Below are 19,975 nucleotides of genomic sequence, written 5' to 3'. Positions count from 1 at the left end.
GAGTCTTTATAAAAAACTGACCCAGAGACAGTCATCCACAATCCAAATAGACTAGGTTGCGTAGCTAAGCTAGGCTTTAATGCTAAGCTAGGCTAACCACGGCCTGATTCCAGCTTCATTCTACACACAAAGACATGACTAAATAATGGGATTTCCTGATGTTGCACTATTCCTGTGAAGAAGTGGAACAGCTGATTAATTCATTTGTGGTCTTCTGGATTATCCTGGAAATGATGAAACCAGGACTTTTTTATTTGGTAAAATCGTGACTCACTGACCCTGAACGTTCCCTGCTGCTGATAAGGACAGTGTTGAGTCAGTTAAAACATACAATACTTGATATTTCCTTTGTAATTTTCTGTCTTTGGAAAATTACAGCTCATGCAGGTTCTCTGAGACTGTTGTAAATTTCCATCTAACATAACAGACCCGTCCTTTACTGCATTTCACACTTCATTCTTGCCAAACACGCCTGTTAGTTATTTGTTGTATTTGACGTTATCATCATCTTATTATCATTATTACCGATGTGGTTGTCATCATATATTGTATCTCCTGTTAGCCTACGTCAATGTGAGTTCAGGGCATTGCTGTAAAAGAGCTTCATGCTCAGTCAATCTTCCCTGAATAAACTATTGTTGGAAAAAAAAATAATAATAATATTTTTAAAGAGCTGAGCAGACAGGCTTCCTTACACTGCTGCCAGAACTGTATTAGCCATCGATCATGTCAGCCAGCAGCTAAACCTGCAACACTGCAGCCAACATTTACTTCTTACATATGAAGGTGTTTGTCAGTTCAGAGTTGTTTATAATGCAACTAGCCACAGCTTCGGTCCTTTTCCTGTAGCTGTTACAGCCACGCTGCAGTGTTCTTTTAGCAAGATATTGAACCCTAACCTCTGTTGGTCGTCTCTGTGTTTTTACCACTTTGGGTTAAAGGAGCTATATGAAAGTTTTCCCTGCTGCTGGTGAGCATGTTAAAATGAGTAGAAGAAAAGAAGTGATAGAAAATGAGGTAAAACCAGAGTTAACGCTGGCGTTGCTTTCCACCGCTGGAGACAGCTCTCGGCGAGTAAATGAATGACGTTGATGACGTTTCTTCTAGACTGGAAAGTATACAGCTGCTAATGCTAACACTGGCCACAGCAAAAACGTACATATCGCTCCTTTAAGTCTGCACTTGTTTCAGGGACTGTTTTTGTATAAGCCTTTTTCAAAAACAGGCATTTTGCTGTCGAAACAAAGGTGCAAATACTGACCTTTACACAGAAGGTATTAAATGTAGTATTAAAATATATTCTTCAGTTGATAATGACAATCTGTCAGGGTTTACATCACTTAACTAAATTTTAAATTTGAAACGTATACACACATCAAAACTGCAAAACACATTACTGTGAATGAACAAAGTCTCACTTTCCGTTCTTTGTGGATTACTCATAATAAAACACACATAATAAAGTTTTAAAATTTTGTGTCAAAAATCCCCTTTAGCTTTGTAAGATTTGTACAGTTGCACAGTTTTTTTTGTGTTAACTAAAGGTTGCACTGCTACACAATAAACCTCATATCTATCTATTTTTTAGTTCATTTAACAAACATCTCAGAACATGCAGCAGGTTTTTACAGTGGTCTCATGGAGCCAAAGGTTGTGGAATTTTCTAATCTCACAGAGGAACATGTGATCCTTCACATGAACACTGGAGTTATGACATTTTCTCCCAACACAAATATGTTCGAAACTAATCTTTAAATAAATGCCTCAGTCAGATTCTATTTTTAGCAGAGTTGTGACTCAGCAGTGTTTCAGAGCAGCGATACAGGTGTTTCCGCTGAAAAAGTGTTATTTGAGATGATATCTTCAAATAACGACACACGAGCTCTCCCTTGGCGTGTAATTAGTGTATGCTTATTCTCCTACGTGATCATATTCTCATTATTCACCCTTCACCCCGCTTCTTTCTTACAGCTTTCTTTAATATAGATGCGTAGGTTCAACAGACTGCTCCAAAGCCTTGTAGCAATCAATGAAGTTATTCCATTCTACCGTACATTTTACTTTCCCATTGAAACAAAATGTAATAAACAGCAACTTCTAAAGCTGATTCTATTACTTTCAGTAGTAGTTAGAATCAGTTTGTGTTTTCTGTTTACTAAAGCTAGATTCTGTATATTCTTTGAATTTAATACAACATTTTGCGATTCCAATTCCAGTCCCAGTCTAAAAACTTCCCTTTTCAGTCCTGAATTGTCTTTGCATTCACAGTTAAATCCCAATCCCACTCACAGTCCAGATATCATCCCTAGTCCAACCTAGTAATGCGACTGCTTCCAGTTTAACACCAGTTCTTTATTCCAGTTTCAGTCTCTCTATCAGTCTCCAGGCCTCGGTCTCATTTCCAGTCTCAGTCTCTAGACCTCAGACCCAGTCCTCAGTGTTTGTTCCTGTCCCAGTCTCTAATCTGAGCCCTGCTTGTTCAAAATTCACAGACCCCGCACTGACACAGCTGGACTTGCTCTGTCACCACCATGGGGACTATCTGTTAACAGGAAGTAGGCTGGCTTTATGCTTCAGGGCTCCTTTTCTTATTTCCTCTTTAAACCGACCAATCAGAGCAGGAGTCACATGCGGGAACAGACCACCGGCTCAGTGGACTGTCGGGAAACATCTGCAGGGGTTAGCGAGGGTGTCGGACACATTTTAAGTAAACCAAAGATAACTGAGCTACTGGGTCACTGCTGCTAATGGTCTGACCCGCTGGCAGAGCTGGGACACTAATACAACACTTAAAAAAAAAAGATTGATCTTTGAACTTTACAAATTCTTCAGAAGTTACTGTAAGTGTGTTGGTTTACATTACATATCAACAAAACTAAATGTGTTGTTGTTTTTTTTGACATTTGGCCCCATTGTTTATGTGTTACCATTGTGATTGACATAAACACAGTTTGATATTAAAATAAATCAGGCTAAGTCGTCACAAATGATCTCATATTTAACTTAAAATTCTTTGTTTATTCTGCAGGGATTAACTAAATGAAGTGTGACATACAAATAACCAAACAGAACAGTGGCGGCTGCTGGTCTTATAAGGAGGGGAAGCTCATGTTCGGCCTACATCATAAAATGTGTCCGTTTATTTATATGTAAATTCGCAGAGTGACAGAAGAGAGTCGCCAAACACAACGCTAGTCGTTTTTAACAAAGACAAAGTCGCTGAGGATCAGTAACGTCTCCAGATCAACTCCGAACAACGGAATGAAAAACTTGAAAACTGCTCCGGTGGATGCTTATACTTCAAGATCGCTGATTCGCTCATTTCGCTGTCAATCAAAAAGGGACTCAGCCTCAGACAGATCATCCAATCATCATGCAGAAGCCGAGCGTCCGGGCCAGCCCACTGTCCCATAGACCCCCAGAGACGCTGAGCGTCCGATGGGTGGGACAAAGCCCAGCATTTATCCAATGACCGTCTAGTTTCGCTGCAGTGGAACAACCCACTCTCTGCTTCCCCATTGAAGTCAGTAGACTCTCGGCGTCTACACTGTGTAAAGCGCTGTGGCGCTGCGGGGATGAATGAGAAGAAGTCGTGTCGGTTACCTGTGAGAAGGAGCTGATTCTGAACAAAAGATAAACGTGTTCTAGCGCATATTTAGTCAATGAAATGTTCACACAACAGCACATATTTGACCACTTATTTTGTTGATATTTTAGGGGAAGCTGAGCTTCCCTTGCAGTCTTAGAGCAATCGCCACTGAAACAGAAGTACTCAAAGAGCAGAGAAGCTGGTTTGTTACTTCAAAGTTGGGATTACCAGTAGCAGGGCTGTAGAGAAACAAAAGAGAGAGAGAAAACAAACTTCGTCCATTGTTTCTTTCAGGAAAAAATTCCATTGTAATCACCAATAATTGCGGAGATCTGGGAACACAGTGATATTTCTAAAAATAGGTTTAACAGTGCAGAAACATGGGCCAAAAAAACATAACTAAGAACAAAGTTTTGTTTAGACATAACAATGCTTTTAAGGAGCTATTTAAAACTTTGCTATTGCTACATAAGTAACGTTAGCATTAACAGCTGCTTACTCACCACTCTAGAAGAAATGTGAGTTCAGCATCAAACTTCATTCCTTTAGCAACAGCTGTCTCCACATGTGCGAGCAACACCAATTTTAACTCTTGTCTCCGTCATGTCTTTTCTTCTACTGAAGTTAGCACGCTAACCAGCTAGCCCCAGCCCGTCTCATCACTTTTCGATAGCTACTCCCTGCAGCCCCCTAGCTGCCCCCCTCAATGACACACACAGAGGTCACTTATTTGTAATTCGCGCATCTTACCAAACAAAGACTCAACAAACTCAGCAGATAACTGGAAAAACTTTACATGCAATTAGTGTTTTGCTCAATTCAAACATTTCTAAAAGACCTCTGTCCACCTCAGGACTGCTTCAGGACCAAGGCGAGTAAAGCCTCTTGCCAAAATGAACTCGGACTAGGTCACGAAGCAACAGAATGTCAGTCAGAATTTTTTCCGTGGGTGGGACAGAATCACAACCTTCTGTGAGTTTTGTGGCGACACGTGGCTGGAAATGAAGATGTACAGCACGACCAGAGGACAGCGTCAGGTGGACAAGGTAACAGGATGGTTGATGCTCTCCAATTTGAATATTTAATGTTTGTGATGTGGGCGGGGTTTAACTGTGTAAATTAAAGCGGTAGACTCCATTACCTCAACACCTGCTCACCCTGGATAGATAAAGGTTTAAAATAAACTTTAGCTGTAAGCTATCTTATCCCTCGCTGATATTTATGTGGTCTCATGTTGGACCGTTGCTTTCCAGTTCCACCATTCAGTTTTCACATCAGCATGTTTATGTTGTTTAAAAAAAACCCTGAGAAGGAGGTACTTCTGAAAATTAAACATAGAGAATCCAGTTTAACCCCAGTAATCCCAGTTTCCTTCCAACTAAATACCCTAACTCTGAAAGTGCTTGACTCAAACGTGCTGGTTAATGGCGCTTCCCACCATTAGAAAGAAAGTAGATCAGTTGAGTGCATGGTATAGTTTGCAGCATTCCTCTGTTGTTAGATATGACACGCAACACTCATATTACTTATTAAGTATACAAGACTAACAATCATTCATCCGTCTTTAAAAGTCAATTACTCTCATTCTCACATTTAGCAGAAAGACAGGGGTGGTATATTGCAGAATCATGTGATGTCAAATATGTTTTCCAGGTCACAGGGTCAGGGGATAATGACATACCAATGTCACGAGGAACCGAAGCACAAACACTATGATACAATGATTTCATTCTTACTCACATAGAGATAGGTTTGATTTTTCCCCCCCTCTTCTATTGCACCATAAATTTAAGGCTCAGTGAGAAACTCTGGGATTTTTCTCTTGAATATGACGATAAAAAACTTCTGTTTAAAGTGGTTCTCAACATGTTTGGTTGTTCCTCACATGCAGCAGGAAGAATCCACATTCAGAAAAACTATTCAACTCTATTAAGATTTGGATTTTGTCTTATTTAAGTCATTGATAAACACAGTTCGCCTGCTGTAGAACTGAAGCTCTTGTCAAGGATTTCACAGCGTGTCTGAGATATTTAGTCCGTTAAACCACTGTTCTAAATCGGTGAGCACACAGTGTTGCACACTTTGACCTGATGAAACGCTTTGGTCTGACATTAAAGCTGTTCTTCATACTACAAGTGTTGCTGGAGCTTGACGTCATCAATATTAAAACCAGATTTTGAAGCTTGTGAGGAAGACTGCAGACACTCCTCAGGGCTGAAGAAACGTCTCTCAGCTCCTCTGCATTCATGAGTTAGAGTAACAATTTAACTGTTTTTAATTATACCTGAAAAGAAGTTACAACTTTAATGATCAATCAAAGATAATGGGGTTAAAGACAGTGTTTTTGAGGTCAAGATAGACATAAAATATTATTTATTTAGTTTAAATAAATACATTGGAAATGGTAGTTTGAATTTTATGTCAAACACACACTGTATAAATGAAGGAAATAACATTATTTCATATTATGTATTATATTATTAGATAACATATCACTTGTATACATATATATTTTACCTCTGACTTTCTTCATACTCCTGTCTGTATCTGTATCAGTTCTCTCAGTTCATTTTTGTTAAAGTGACCTTCTTTTTTAGCTTAAAACTGGAACAAAATATTTCCCAGTTCGCCATAAAAAAAAAAACAAACAGTTCTGTGTGTTACAGTTTATCTTTTCTATTTCTGGGCCCCAGTGTACACTAGTGCATATCTTGATTTCTGTTTCTCTCTCTCTCAGGTTCATTGTTAGAGCAGCAGGGAGGCGATGGAGGAGACGATGACTGAGGTTCAACGCCAGACGTGAGTCAGACTTCAGAACATTATGCCTCCATGAAGCTGAGGCAGAAACAGCCATTGTTTCATTTCCCTTCACCTCTTATCTTATCAAATAACAACATGTCACACACGATAAAATGCACAGACAGCATGCATATGTCTGTATATGTTTCCACACACTACGATACTGGCACACACACAATTCAACACATGATGTGGTTCCTCATGACTGAGCTCAGGATCTATCCCACCAACATCAAGAGACTATTATTGACATAACGTGTCCCCTAGCCCCTAACATCACCCATCACAATGAACTACAACCCTTACCCTAAACCCAAGTCTAAATTTAACCCTAGAACAACAGCAACCCTTTTGAAGAAGTGAGGACTGGACAAAATATCCTCACTGGGTCCTCACAAATAAATTCAGACTCTTGGTCCTCAGAAAGACAAACAAACGTACCAACAAGAACAGACACACAAACGGGGAGAAGGAGGACATAACACTACCTCCTGTGGATCTTGAAGATTAGCTGCCTGGTGACTCACAGCTCAATACTGGGAGGGAGAAGTGTAAATCACTGAAGCAATTTCACCTTTAGGTGGACACGGGGTCTGTTTATAGCTGCAATCAGCAGGAATATATGGAGGAGGAGGTTTGTGTTGAAGCATCCACTCTTTGAAAATAGCTCTGTCTTTTCTGCAGATACAGGACCCTTCTCCTGTTTGTGAGGTGACCCTTGTTCTTTACTGTAGTCCCTGCTTAATCATGATGTGGAGAACTGACTGCATCAATTCCAAAATGAATACATCCTAATAGATGTTGGTAACGCACTTGGAAAATTGAGGTTACTGATTACTTGATTACTAAATTAGCACATGCGTCACAACCTCTGAAGCCCATGAAGCCCAAATATCACATTGTCTTTAGAGCGTCATAACTCCACCATGGTTTGAGTTAGAGAAGTGCTGTTTATGTCTCTAACTATCTTATGTCTCACGTTAAACTAAAGAATCAGCACTTTCCAACAAGTCCCTGTTTGCCCGTGTGAGTCACTTACTTCCATCGGTAAACTAACATGAAAAGTTAGGTGGGCTTGTTCTTCACAGGATGACGGTCTCGGTTAATGGCAACTCTGGCAACCGAACAATAATGTTTGTATTTCTACCCATTTTTCAATCCTCCCCACATTCAGGAAACAGGCAGCCACCAGCTACTCCACATCTGTCAGCGGAGGGTTGAGAGGTCTTGCTCTTGTTGGTACGCGGTCAGTGAACCATCGGAGGGCGCCAGCTGTTTCCTGCTCTCTATTGGTCGGTTCCTCTGTGAGCTCTAGCCTCTCCTCAGCAGCCACAGCCACTGTGTCTGACAGCTCAGACTTATTCAGAGTGAATCCGGAAAACGCATGAAATCTGTGAAGCAGCTAACACAGGGTACATTTATAGAATCTTAGAGAGGGTAATAATAGCTAAGAGTATCTGCTCTATGTCGCTCTGGGTTAGTGTGTCAACTAAATGTTAAATGAACTAGCTAAATGCTAAAACAAACACAGCTAAATTAAGACACAAATGTTAATGTATTTAGTGCACTTGCCCGTAGACTCCCACACTCATGCAAATATCTTGGCTTTGAACACAGAGGATCACAACTAGGTCACAGAGCACATGAATTATGGATGGTCATTTGCAATTCTCTCCCTGACCTCTTTCAACCTACTATGAATCCATATCCCAAACCTAACGGCTCAATGTGATCCACTCGTCATGTATTTGTATTTTAAAGAGCAGTGTGCTCTGGATGTGAATAACGAGGATGTGGAGTATTTGAATAAATGTGAAGGAGTCTGCTGAGAAGCTGATGTGTACAGGCAGCTCCGCCTCGCTTGATTCAAATACACCGAACCAACTCAGGGCATTGTTAAGGCTCCTGCCAGAGTCGTGTGCAAAACAGGAAGTCCTGCTCAAATCATTATCATGTTAACGTTAACCACACCAAACCTCTATCTACCCACAACTATCTCTAATTTGGATTTCACAATGACTGTGTTTAGCAAGGTGTCGCAAGACATGTTCATTTCCATCTTTTTTTCATTCTACATCTTTGATAACATTTCACAATGGAAAAGAAAATCATGCATTTATGCCACAGCTGAAGTTTGCATGTTGACATAGCAACAAAACACATTTTCACACGAGAAGTTCTTTATGCAGCAAAGGCAGCAAAACAAGTATTTAAGAAAAATATCAACACAATTAAAACACAGAAAGATAATAAGTGCTGGTGTACACTTGATAAAACCAAGAACCGCAACAATAAGGAGAGGGACTGTTCCATTCTTCCTCACGCTCATCAGCAGATTGTTCAGTCAGTCAATGTGGTAGAAACGCTCTCGGCTGCACTCTGGAGTCTATTTCCCCAGACTCCGGTGCCAGACCTTCCTCCATTACCCTCAAGCTGCTGCCTGCTAAACATCTCCACAACCACACAGTTCACCTGCAGCCATCACCAGTGTCCACCATCTCCTTCCCTTCGCTCCACACTCTACTCTAACTCCAGCCTACCTGTCCCCGCCAAAACGCCCAGCCTCTCCAGCCTCAGTCCCATCCTCTCCATACATCTCCCCACAACCCTTTCATTATTAAAATAGGCCTACCTTTAACGCCGCCTCTGAGTTTCTGTGTGTCTCTGGGTCCAGATATTTCAATGCAAACGTTACAAGAGATAAATGATGAGTTGTGTGAGCAGCCAAGAGGCGGTTTATGGTGTATTAAAATTAGGAGTGTTTATTGCACATGGGAGAAATGAAAAGGCTACCGCCTAATTTCATCTTATCATCAAAATGTCGCAGGTGAAAATAGAACCACTGTAGCAAGAGAGTAACTTTGTGAACATTATGTACCATTGATTATAAGAATTATTAATTATTATTAGAAATATTAATAACATTTGGAAGGGTCAAGACTTACCAAAACAAAGCTAAGTCATATTAACTCCATATCCTGTATTTGTTGCTCTATAAAACCTTATAACTCTTATTCTCACTGCTGACTTTACACATACTGATGGTTTACATGGTGTTTTACTTTGATAAACCCACAAGGACCTTGAATGCTTCCTCAGAAAAATATACATGCTCATCAGTCAGAAATTAGGGCTTTTGTTCCACACTCCTGCGTAGTTCATGATACATGGTTCACATCCAAAAGCAATATGAGTCTATTTTTATTGTATTGCACATTTGTCTTGGCTGTTCAGGGGCTGGTGACCTGCTTCCTCTGCCAGGATGGAAATACAACTGAATGAGTAACTAATTAGATTTTAACATGAGTCTTAAGAATGGATTCTGGGTCACATTGGTCACGGATGTAGGAGGAATAAGCAGCTCACCAAGTGCTGTGTAGTTATGATCAAAATTGTATGTATTTTGTAGGAATGAATGATTACCTCTGAATACCTCTATGAAAAAACTCATTTTAAAATCAGAGCAATATCAAATGTTGACTGAGATTCATGCAGTTTGTCATCTTGATTTTGACGTGTTTCTTGCATCACTCTCTCAGTTTGGGTTCGTTAGGTGTTTGTTTGTTTTTTAAAAAAGGGGGAAAGTTAGCTAAATCATAGAGATAAGAAAGCTATTGCGCACAGTCAGACAGTGGACTAAGACAGTGTACTTAGATTCACATAATTAATGAAATGATGATATAACTATAACTTTAAAATTCTCAGAATCTCTGCAATGTTAAAGAAAAAAAATCCTGGATCTGCCCCTATAAGCAGATTGGTATAATTCCTGCTAAAATTTCTCAGAGTCCTCAAATATCTGGTTTTGTAAAACCAGCAGTCCAACATCCAGTGGTAATCCATATAGCACCATGTGTGACAAAGAAAAGCATCCAATTCTCATATCTGAGTAGCTGGAACCAGTTTGGCATGTTTGTTTAAAAAATGACTGAATGATCAAAATAGCTGCTAATTAATTTGCAGAACTCTACCCATGTGACTTTGATGGTAAAGATTTATGCTACTAGACTAACTGCTGTTTATTGACTTACAGTCAAGAAATGAATGTATTTCAGTTTATTTTTGGTTGAATTTGTCCTGGTCTCAGCCTGGAGGCTCCAGGGTTTTGGTTTTTTAGACTTTTTTGGACTTTCTTGATTTAGTTTTCTGTGTTTTGGGTTTCTGTTCTGGGGTTTGAGTATTTCTGGTTTGAGTATTTCTGGTTTGGGTGTTTCTAGTGTCTAGTCTTCTCTGTCTTGTGCTCTGTTTCCCCGTGCACTTCCTGTTTTATTTTGTAATTTGTTTCCTTGTGTGTCTCAGTGTTTTGCTTCCTGTCTTGGTCCTGTTTTCTTTGTGGTGATTGTCTGCCCCGCCCTAATGTGTTTCACCTGTGTTCAATCACCCTTGCTCCCCTTCATCTGTGTCGGGGTTTGTCTTCATCTGGTCGTGTTGCCTGTTCATGTCTGGTTTGTCCTCAGTCTGTTCATGTTGCCTGTTGTCGTCCCCTGTGCTTCTCGTGTTTTGGCCTGCTGTTCCTTGTGGTTCCCTGTGCTTGTTTTTTAAAGTTCTTTTGTTTATTAAACCTGTCTGCACCCTCTCCCAAGTGTTGGCTGCATTTTGGGTCCAGCTCAACCCCGACTACGCTACGTTTGATTTCAGGCACTTAAGTTTCACTTAAAGCTGCAGTGATCAAAACTTTTAGATTAACAATGGATCAAATGACTCTGTTTATGTGTAAGGGGTTGCTTAGTAACAAATCTACCGAGAATATCACACTTCATTTAAGCTCTATGGAGCATTTTAGCATCTTTCAGCTCATTGTTTTGGTTCACTCTCTTTACTTTCATCTGTATCATTTAAAGAAGCATTTGGCAGCTGTTTTCAATAAAGAAGCACTAAAGGCCCACTGTTCACTACCTGTCCAGCGACAGATGGCACATGTGAAACCATTTAAGCAAACAAGAGGTGAACATAGAGGAGCATTTAGCAGCTAAAGAGCCAGATGTTTTCCTCAGGAGTTAGTGAAGACAAACTATTGAGAATATTACTAGAGAATATTGAATGTGGATATACATTTTTCCAATTTAATGCTTATGTAAATCATGCAATCACGCTGTAAATAAACAAGTTTGCTAAATCAACTTAAAAGATAATAACACTTTAATGGTGTTAATGTTAATCTAGCTTGTTTCTGTTGTCCCAGTGTGGCCAAAAATCCAGTTAATGCTTTCACAGAGGAATCTTTTGCTTTAATTGTAGGTTTAAATTGTTTAAACTGAATTAGTTGTGAGAAAAGACCGAGGAAAGGAGTGCATGTCACTTCAGCTTCTATAAATCCTATTTAGGTACTCTGAGCTTTATAGAGCTGAACTGAATGCTCCAGTTTTACCTCTGCTGCGCTCAGGCCAGAAATAAATCTGAATATCTCATGAAAATAACAGCACAGCCATCTTTTATGTCCGGAGGTGTTTCTGTATCCTTACCTGATAATAAATCACTCTCATAATCAGGTGAGCTGGCGGTAATGACAGTTGGTAATGGCCTCTGGTGAGCATCTATATATAGAGCTATAGCAGAGGTGACCAGTGAAGCATAGAGGGCGAGAGACAATGTTCCCTCAGAGTTATGAGAATGAGTTATGTCCTTCCTCTCCTCTCAAGAACATAAAGGCACACGTGGGCACTTGCCTCTTGCTGACTTTTTCCTCCACACACATGCAGTGAAACACACAAGTATACATATACATTTACATTTAATTGTATTATGTTACGTGTTATACAAAATCCATTATTTTTCCGTCTAGCTCTGTTTCTCTCTGTTTCTCCCTTGTCTCTCTCACACACCCACACGTCCTATCTTATATAACACAGTGTGAATGTGTCCACCCCCATGAGGACAGGTCGTAAATATAGGGTTCCGTCTGATGTGCAGGGTAGCAATGGAAAGGACACACCACACACTGTCAAAGATAAGCGCACAAGCACACACACAGTATGCTCATTGAATTACATGCAGACAGACGCATGCACACACACACACACACATGCACAGATCCGACTGTGTGTCCTTCGGGTCATTCATTAGTCGTACAGCTCTTGGAGTCTAGACCAGGACAAAGTGAAGAGTGAAGAAGGTGACTTTGTGTTGGCAGCATCCCAGACCTGCTGTATCTGCTGGTCAGTGCAGTGACCTGTTACCACAGGATACCTGCAGTGTTGCAGGACTACGCAGAGTTCTTGGTCCAGACTGTGATTTGTAGGAGTTTCACCTCTGTGTCTGCGCATGTGAACCTGTCTGTGGGCCGTCGGCGAGAGGAGTGGACTAGAACAACACATGAGCGTTTTTTCTGATATGCTGCCCCTCTCATATCGGTTTGGTTATTTTTAAGCTTCAAATGAACTGGAGTTATACAACGTGTCATCCAACCATTATAAAGCCAGAAGTGTCGGTCGCTGTTCTGAATGGCCACACTAGAAGGAGAGTGAAAACCTGCTGTTGGTGTGTTGTTAAGTGGGGAAAAGGACTCACACAGTCAGGCTGTCAATTCTGGAGTAAGAGCTTCAGAGAGAAGTACAAACGCTGCCTTTCACAGCTTCCCACTACTGACCAATTGCTGCGTAAAGTGTGTGTGATTGTTGAATTATTTGAAGTTTATATCCATATGATATCCATAAAAAGATATATTTGTGGTTTTAAGAACTGAGGGAAAGAAAACAAAAATGAAATAGATAAAGAAGAAAGACAGAAAATAAGAATAAAATAAGATGCCAAACAAACAAACAAACAAACAAACAAACAGGAGGACACAGTTTCGTATGCATAATTTATTTCTCACTGACACTGTCGATCAACTAATACACGTTATGAAGCCTGGTTCCTCTCTGAGACAGACATACAGATGCACAACAAAAGCAGTGGTACACAGAGCAGCGCTTAGGCCGGACCTGACGGAAAAAAACAAAAAACAAACCTGCCTTAACATCATAGCACTGAACACAGAAACGCTTTCATGCCAGGACAATATAAAATAAAAAATAAGCTGGGATCACTGAGACACATTTCAAATAATCTCCCATCCGTCTGATGTAATAGCTGGGAGGTGGAAGCGGAGCGTGTACACCTGTCTGTCGCCATGAAATCAGCGGGCTGGACTGGAGTTATATGAGCCGTAATACTGCACAGAAGGAAAGTCAGTATGTGATTGTTATATTTCTGAACATACAGCAGGGCATCCTGTAATGTAAACAGATGCATTGTTGAAATGTTACTGCCACTGATTCTTTGATTGCAAAAAAACAACACACAGACTTGATTTTGGAAGTTGAAGATGCCTCTGCTCTGACAGCTGAGTCCACTCTGCGTTTTGTCAAAGTGACATTTATTCTTGCTTCATGCAGACGCTGCCGTTAACTTTTGGATCCCAACTGTTGCGAATGTTAAATCCAACACAAAGTCTGGTCGCTTTGTGTTGGGACTTACCGTGAGAACAAGCTGCCAACTAGGAAAATGAAGAATTCATGTCAGTGTGAAGTCAAATCATGGTAAATATATGCAGCACATTTAAGTTTTCTTACTTGACATCATGACTTCAGAAAGTAGTAAACATGTGATAAATGATGGCAAGGAAACCAGCATTGGTGGTTAAAGTTGTCAGTTATATTTACATTTAAAATGATCAGCTTCACATACGAAAGGGGCGACTTGCTTGTAGTAAACTTTTGTAATTTTGAAATAAATTGTTGAAAACAACAATGTTACATGGCTGTTTTGAACATTGCCACACACCCAAGCCCTGGAGATGGTTTTACAATAATATCCAGTAAAACATGTCTTAATTTCTCTGCATACTTTTGAAACTACAGGAAAATATTTCTTAATCTGCTTCCCTAACATGACAAATAATGTTAGCAGTCAGCAGTGTCGCTTTCATCAAGAGGGAATGTACCAATTTTGCCATTCTAGATAAAAAACAAGCTTGGAAATCCCCAATTCTTTAATGGGTATTGGCAACTTTCAAACTGAGCTTAATGCAGTAAGAGGCTTTACTTTAGGTTTTCCTCTATCCTCTCTGTGAACTGATTTCTGATTATTTTGCTCTCTGTGGTAGAAATGAAAGTATAAGAAAAAAAACATGGCTCACATTAAAGAAGAAACACACTTCTCCTCTAATCCCTCTTTCTGTCACAGTTAATGAGCTGAGGTACTTCATAAGGCTTCATTATTTCCTTCACAAACTAAAGACACAGTAAAGACATTTCCAACAAGCATCACAAATGTGTTTGACCAGTAATTTACAATCTTTTTTTATTACCCTTCCGCTCTTCTTTCATATCCCAAAGTGGCACATTTAAGTTTCAAACCCCAATCTCCTATGTCCAGTTGGGTGTCCGAGCAGCCTGAATCCACAGGTTTCTCCTCTCAGACCGCTACCAATACTCACCCATAAGGTGGGTGGTCTGTTTAAATAATTCCACTTAAATATTCAAGAATGTCTTTGTAGGCGTGAATGACTCCTGGCACAGTGATAAATTGTCCAAATATCCGAGTTATCAAATTGTGTTTGATGTTAGCCTTGTTAGCCACACCACCGACCTGGCTGTAGGGCTGTCAGCTGGTCCGTCGTTCTGGTGCTCCAACACTTTGTCCAGACTGAAGTGGCTGAACATCTGGAATGGTTGGCATGGAATTTGGTACGGACATTTAGGGTCCACAGAGGCCAAATCCTAAGAACTGAGCCCCTGACTTTTCATATAGCACCACTGGCAGACCAAAATTTCTTGCGGCCCAACACTGCATGACCTCAGGAGCTAATGTCTCAGCCTTAGCTGCACTCTGGGATTAATGATGACTTAGCATGTTGATATGATAACATTAGCATGCAGTACACCTGTGCAGAAGCTGACACACTACAGTCTGAAGTGATGAAAGTTGAATCGCATCATATCTTAAAATGGCCACAGAAAGATAAATCCTACAGCTGTCTTCAGCTGCCGCCCTCAGGTGGTGGCCCTCTAGTGGTAAAGATTTAAAAAATAGCAAAGTAGTTCCTCCATTTTTGTTTTGTGGTGTGGAAACACTTCTACTGTGCGGGTACTCCACAGATTTCTCTGTATCCAGCACCTCTCCCACTGAGGTTTCGATGGATGTGCACATGACCACTCCACATACTTTGTGTGAGCATTTTAACCCCTCAGGGGCTGCTACCATGGCTACAGACTGTATGTCATGTCTACTTCATCAATCTCTTTCCCATTCTGGCTTATTGAAGTGCCACTGAGTGGAAGCTTTTACCGCAGCCACGAGTGCATCCGATTTCAGCCCGTCAGGCCAGAAGAAATCAGACGTGTCAGGAGCTTCCTCCTCCCACCAACCTGAGCACCAGGTACAAGTCACTTCCTAACACTGAGGATGGTCATCTGTAGACACTCTTCCTTCAGAGCCACCAGTTCTGTCTTGTAGCTGCTTGTCTTGCCTCCGTCAGCGTACACACAAGGCTGCTTCTTTGCCGATAGTGGCGTTTCCATGGTGACTGAGCCAGCGTTCAGTATATCAGCGTGCGATGGTGAGGAAGAGGAGCCCTTGTGGCAGGCCGCAGACAGTAACGCTGAGAGGGCTCGGCCAACATCGTTCCTCGCCCCCTCGTTGACGAAACAGTACAAAATGGGGTCGGCGACACAGTTGAGGCTGGTCAGAGCCAGCGATACATGGTACGCTGCAAACAAGCTCTCCTCTGAGCCACAGTCACATGGTTTCCTTAGAAACATGATGCTCCGCACCAGGAGGAGGACGTGGTACGGTCCAAAGCAGAGCAAAACAATCAGGATCAAACTCAAAGCCAACCGCTGAATTTTGGCCTTTTCCTGACGTTCTGTCGAGACGTTGCAGCGAACTGCTGCCAGGATCCCCCGGTAGGCGACCAGCATGGCTGTCCAGGGAGCAAGGAAGCCCAGAAATGTCCTGTAGAGGTTCATCCCTGCCACCCAGTCCTGCATGGGATACTTCTCAAAGCAGAAGGTGTGGTTGAAGCGATCCTGGAAGAGCTCATCGTGGAAGAGAGGAGCAGAGTTGGCTATGATCTCAATGATCCACACCATGGCGCTGACCAGGATGGCTGCAGGAGGGTCAGGAGAGGAGAGGAAAGAAATATTAGACTTTGTGGTAACTTCAGTTCCTCTAGCCTGTGTGAGTAATGTTCTGTATTGAAGGAAAGCAGGGTGCTCAGCCAACAGAGAGTCCTTAACCTTTGACTGATTGATTGACACAATGTACCAACCTAAGAAACCAGGAAGATGCTAAACTTGATGAAATGGAGTCTCACTGTCATCCAGATGAAGTGTTTCTAGAAAAGTTAGTCTGGGCTCGTTGCACGTATCATTAGATTTTATTAAAAGTAATGACTCTAGCAGACATCCTCGTTTAAGTAGTTATTTATAAAAACTTCTTTTGACATGGAAGTGATCTTATCCCCGCACAAAGTGAATTTCCTGTTACATCAGATTTGGCAGATGCGAAGACGTGCATCCCCTCCAGGCTTGGCAGTAGCACAGTTTGGGAAACGACTCATCAAATGCAATATCTCAATCATGTAAAAACAGGATACCATGTGATCTGACAGAACCGACTCTCGGACTATTGGAAAGTTAGTCACTTTTTCTCCCACGACTTGAGTCATCGGCCCACCTGTTTTGATTCGTCGAACCTTGGCGAAGCGCAGAGGATATGCCACAGCCAGGTACCTGTCCAGCGATATGCAGCAGAGGAAGGCGATGCTGACGTAGATATTGGTGTAGAAGATGAAGCCGAACAGCTTGCAGCTCTCCTGACCGTGGATCCAGTCATCGTGCTGCAGGAAGTAATCGATCCACAAGGGAAGAGTGGTGATGTAGAGAAGGTCAGCCACCGACAGGTTGATCAGGTAGATGCCGAGCTCGTTGCGTTGGCGTACCTGGAGGGAGCAGTGCGACAAAGGGAAGGAGAGAATGGTCGGGAAAGGTAAAGGCAGGAAGCGGGAGGGGAAGGTGGGATGGGAGATGGTGGGTGGAAGCGGATTTACAGTTAAAGGAGAAAATGGATGGAGAGTTTTAAGTCAGTGTTTCCTTCTTATGCAAACTTTTACAATGTAAAAGAAAAGAAAATGAAAATAAAATCCTGCGACTAGGAGACAGCTCCGTTTCCTAAGCGGTATTGATATTACATTGCTAATTTTTGGCAGAACCTCTCAAGTAAATAAGCAGCAGACCGATCATGTTCACGTTCGGTCATGTTCATTTGCGTTGGAACAAACTGAATGTAGAAAGTTTCAAACGTGACATTGATGCTGAGATGGAAGCGCAGCGAGCAGTAAGCTAATGTTCAAATGTCACTCGCTTCTCATGACGTTTGCACTTGAAAAACATTTAGTGAAGTTGTTTGAATTAAAAGTCAATAACGATTCCCTCCGTCTGCCAAAGCAAACTGACAGTCTGTGGGAAACAGTGGAAGTGACTGATGCAGTATGGGAAAATATCCTGAGCGCCCTGTTGACTGTATATAGCAGCCAGCGTCGGACATGTTACTTCAAAATAAAAAAAATAAAAGAATAACCCTCCTCTGGTTACACAGTGAAAACGTAATCATGCCACCTGCAGACTTACTTTACAGTAATAAATTTGTTACATGACTCGTTACATGGTTTTCCTTTTCCTGCACCCGCCAGCAGCTAAGTGTTAACCACGCTTCATTTGTGCCAAAAATGTGTCCATGTGTGTCGACTGAACACGTGACAAAACATTTTGTCTTTTCAACTCTGAAGTAAACCTCAGTTGTGACCAAACTATTTTGAAAGTCAGATTGTCTGTGTCAATTGTTCAAATGACAAAACTTTTTTTTTTTTAAACTATATTTATTGTCTTTTTGTTCAAGTACAGCAGCGTCCTACAACGTGCAGCACACGAACCCCTGGCCACATACACACACCCAAACATTCATTAAGCAACAACCCAAAACAAAAAAGCTAATCAATCTGTGAGCTGTTATTCATTTATAGTTTCCATCACTTTCAGTGTGTCCACATGCAAAAGGAACACCACAAACCCTCATCAGTAACTGACAACATTTGAACTTAATACCAATCATAATATACATATCCCTCCATGAGAATGGAAAAACAAAAGGGGGAAAAAAAATGTATTATGAAAATTCAGAGGGGTGATGCACGCCTCAGAGCTTTGCCCCTAAATACGTTCCTTCAAATGACGAAACATTTGTCTGTCGATTCAACTTGAAACTGCACTTTAGTCGTCTTGTTGCACATGTTCTTTGACTGTGTCGTTGTAAGTCACGTACAACAACAGACAAAAGTGCAATTTCAAGTTGAACTGACGGACAAGTGTTTTTTCAGTCGACATATATAGTGCACATGTTGATATATTCTTGGCACAAATGGAACCGATTTCATATATGATTGATCGCCACTATGTAGTTTGTTTTATATGTTTTGGAAGCTACGCAGCCGCAGATCTGTTCATGCGCCTCTCACTGTCTTGACTTCAGTATTGGGGGCGTTTGGAGAGTTGTGTATCTTAATGCATCACTGTGGCTGCATGCATTATTTATGTGAGATACATTACTTATATTCTATTTATCTCAGTGCCTACATGGCAGGTTTTGGTTTACATTGTTGTTTGATATTTAAGAGAGAAATGATTTGTTGTGAGATTCATTCAATTAAAAGCTTTACACATCATGGAGCCAAATCCAAAAGGAAACAGGCTACCAGATCCTAATCTGACTGTGTTTGACACCGTTGTATTGAGAGTAATCTTGCTGGCTATGCTGGTGGCAGTGTGTACGTCTGTATGTATGCATGTGTGTGTGTGTGTCCTCCTCACCTGCATGTAGGCAGCCCACAGGGCCATGCAGTTAGTAGGCAGCCCCAGAACGATGACTATGATGTAGAGCGTGGGCTGGAAGAACTGGTCCACCTTACTGTCCACATCACAGAACGAGATGTTGCACATTGTCCTGTGTGGAACACTCTGAGTGTGTGTGTGTGTGTGTGTGTGTGTGTGTGTGTGCAGGTGTGTGTGTGTGTGTGTGTGTGTGTGTGTGTGTGTGCAGGTGTGTGTGTGTGTGTGTGTGCAGGTGTGTGAAGTGTGTTCAGCTATTTTCAGCTCTGTGTGTCTCTCTGTAGTTTCACTATAGTACAGCTCCAGCAGTTTGACAGTGACATGCTGACTCTGGCATCCTGCTCGGCTTCCACACCGCTGTCCAAGATGGAGTGACCCAAGAAAACAGAACTGTCATTTCCGGAGCATCTCATGGTTCCTGTTTCTTAAAAACGCTGTCCTTCTTGCCAAAGGGTTTTGACATGTCATGATCCTGTCTCCCGCTGCGCAGCCAGTCCCTCAGTATGAAGGAAAGAGGAGAATAAAGGAAGGAGTGAGGGTTAAAATGTGCTGAAATGAAAGCTGCCTTATCGACACTGTGCCAGGTCTCCTGCGCCTGGACAGGACCTCATCAATCTTTTAGAGATTAGAGGTCTGCCAGGTCTACTGTGAGAGGGAGAGGCTCAACATCAGCGTGTGTGTGTGGGTGTGTCTCAAGGTCCCGATGACACACAAGACTCCT

General features: G+C 41.5%; 1 protein-coding gene across 1 annotated transcript; it reads right to left on the bottom strand.

The window, feature by feature from the left end:
* Nucleotides 1–13,171: 13,171 nt before the first annotated feature.
* gpr4 (G protein-coupled receptor 4) lies at nucleotides 13,172–19,472 on the bottom strand. Its single transcript, XM_056375079.1, has 3 exons — nucleotides 19,237–19,472; nucleotides 17,048–17,312; nucleotides 13,172–16,478 (listed from the first exon to the last, which is right to left on the bottom strand). The coding sequence occupies exons 1-3, from the start codon at nucleotides 19,363–19,365 to the stop codon at nucleotides 15,757–15,759; spliced, it is 1,116 nt and encodes a 371-aa protein (XP_056231054.1). The 5' UTR covers nucleotides 19,366–19,472; the 3' UTR covers nucleotides 13,172–15,756.
* Nucleotides 19,473–19,975: the final 503 nt, after the last annotated feature.

This window comes from Seriola aureovittata, chromosome 4 (assembly GCF_021018895.1).
Source record: "Seriola aureovittata isolate HTS-2021-v1 ecotype China chromosome 4, ASM2101889v1, whole genome shotgun sequence".
In the NCBI taxonomy this organism is placed as follows: domain Eukaryota; kingdom Metazoa; phylum Chordata; class Actinopteri; order Carangiformes; family Carangidae; genus Seriola; species Seriola aureovittata.
Note: the sequence above shows the minus strand (reverse complement) of the source record. Positions and strands in the feature narration are given on the sequence as shown.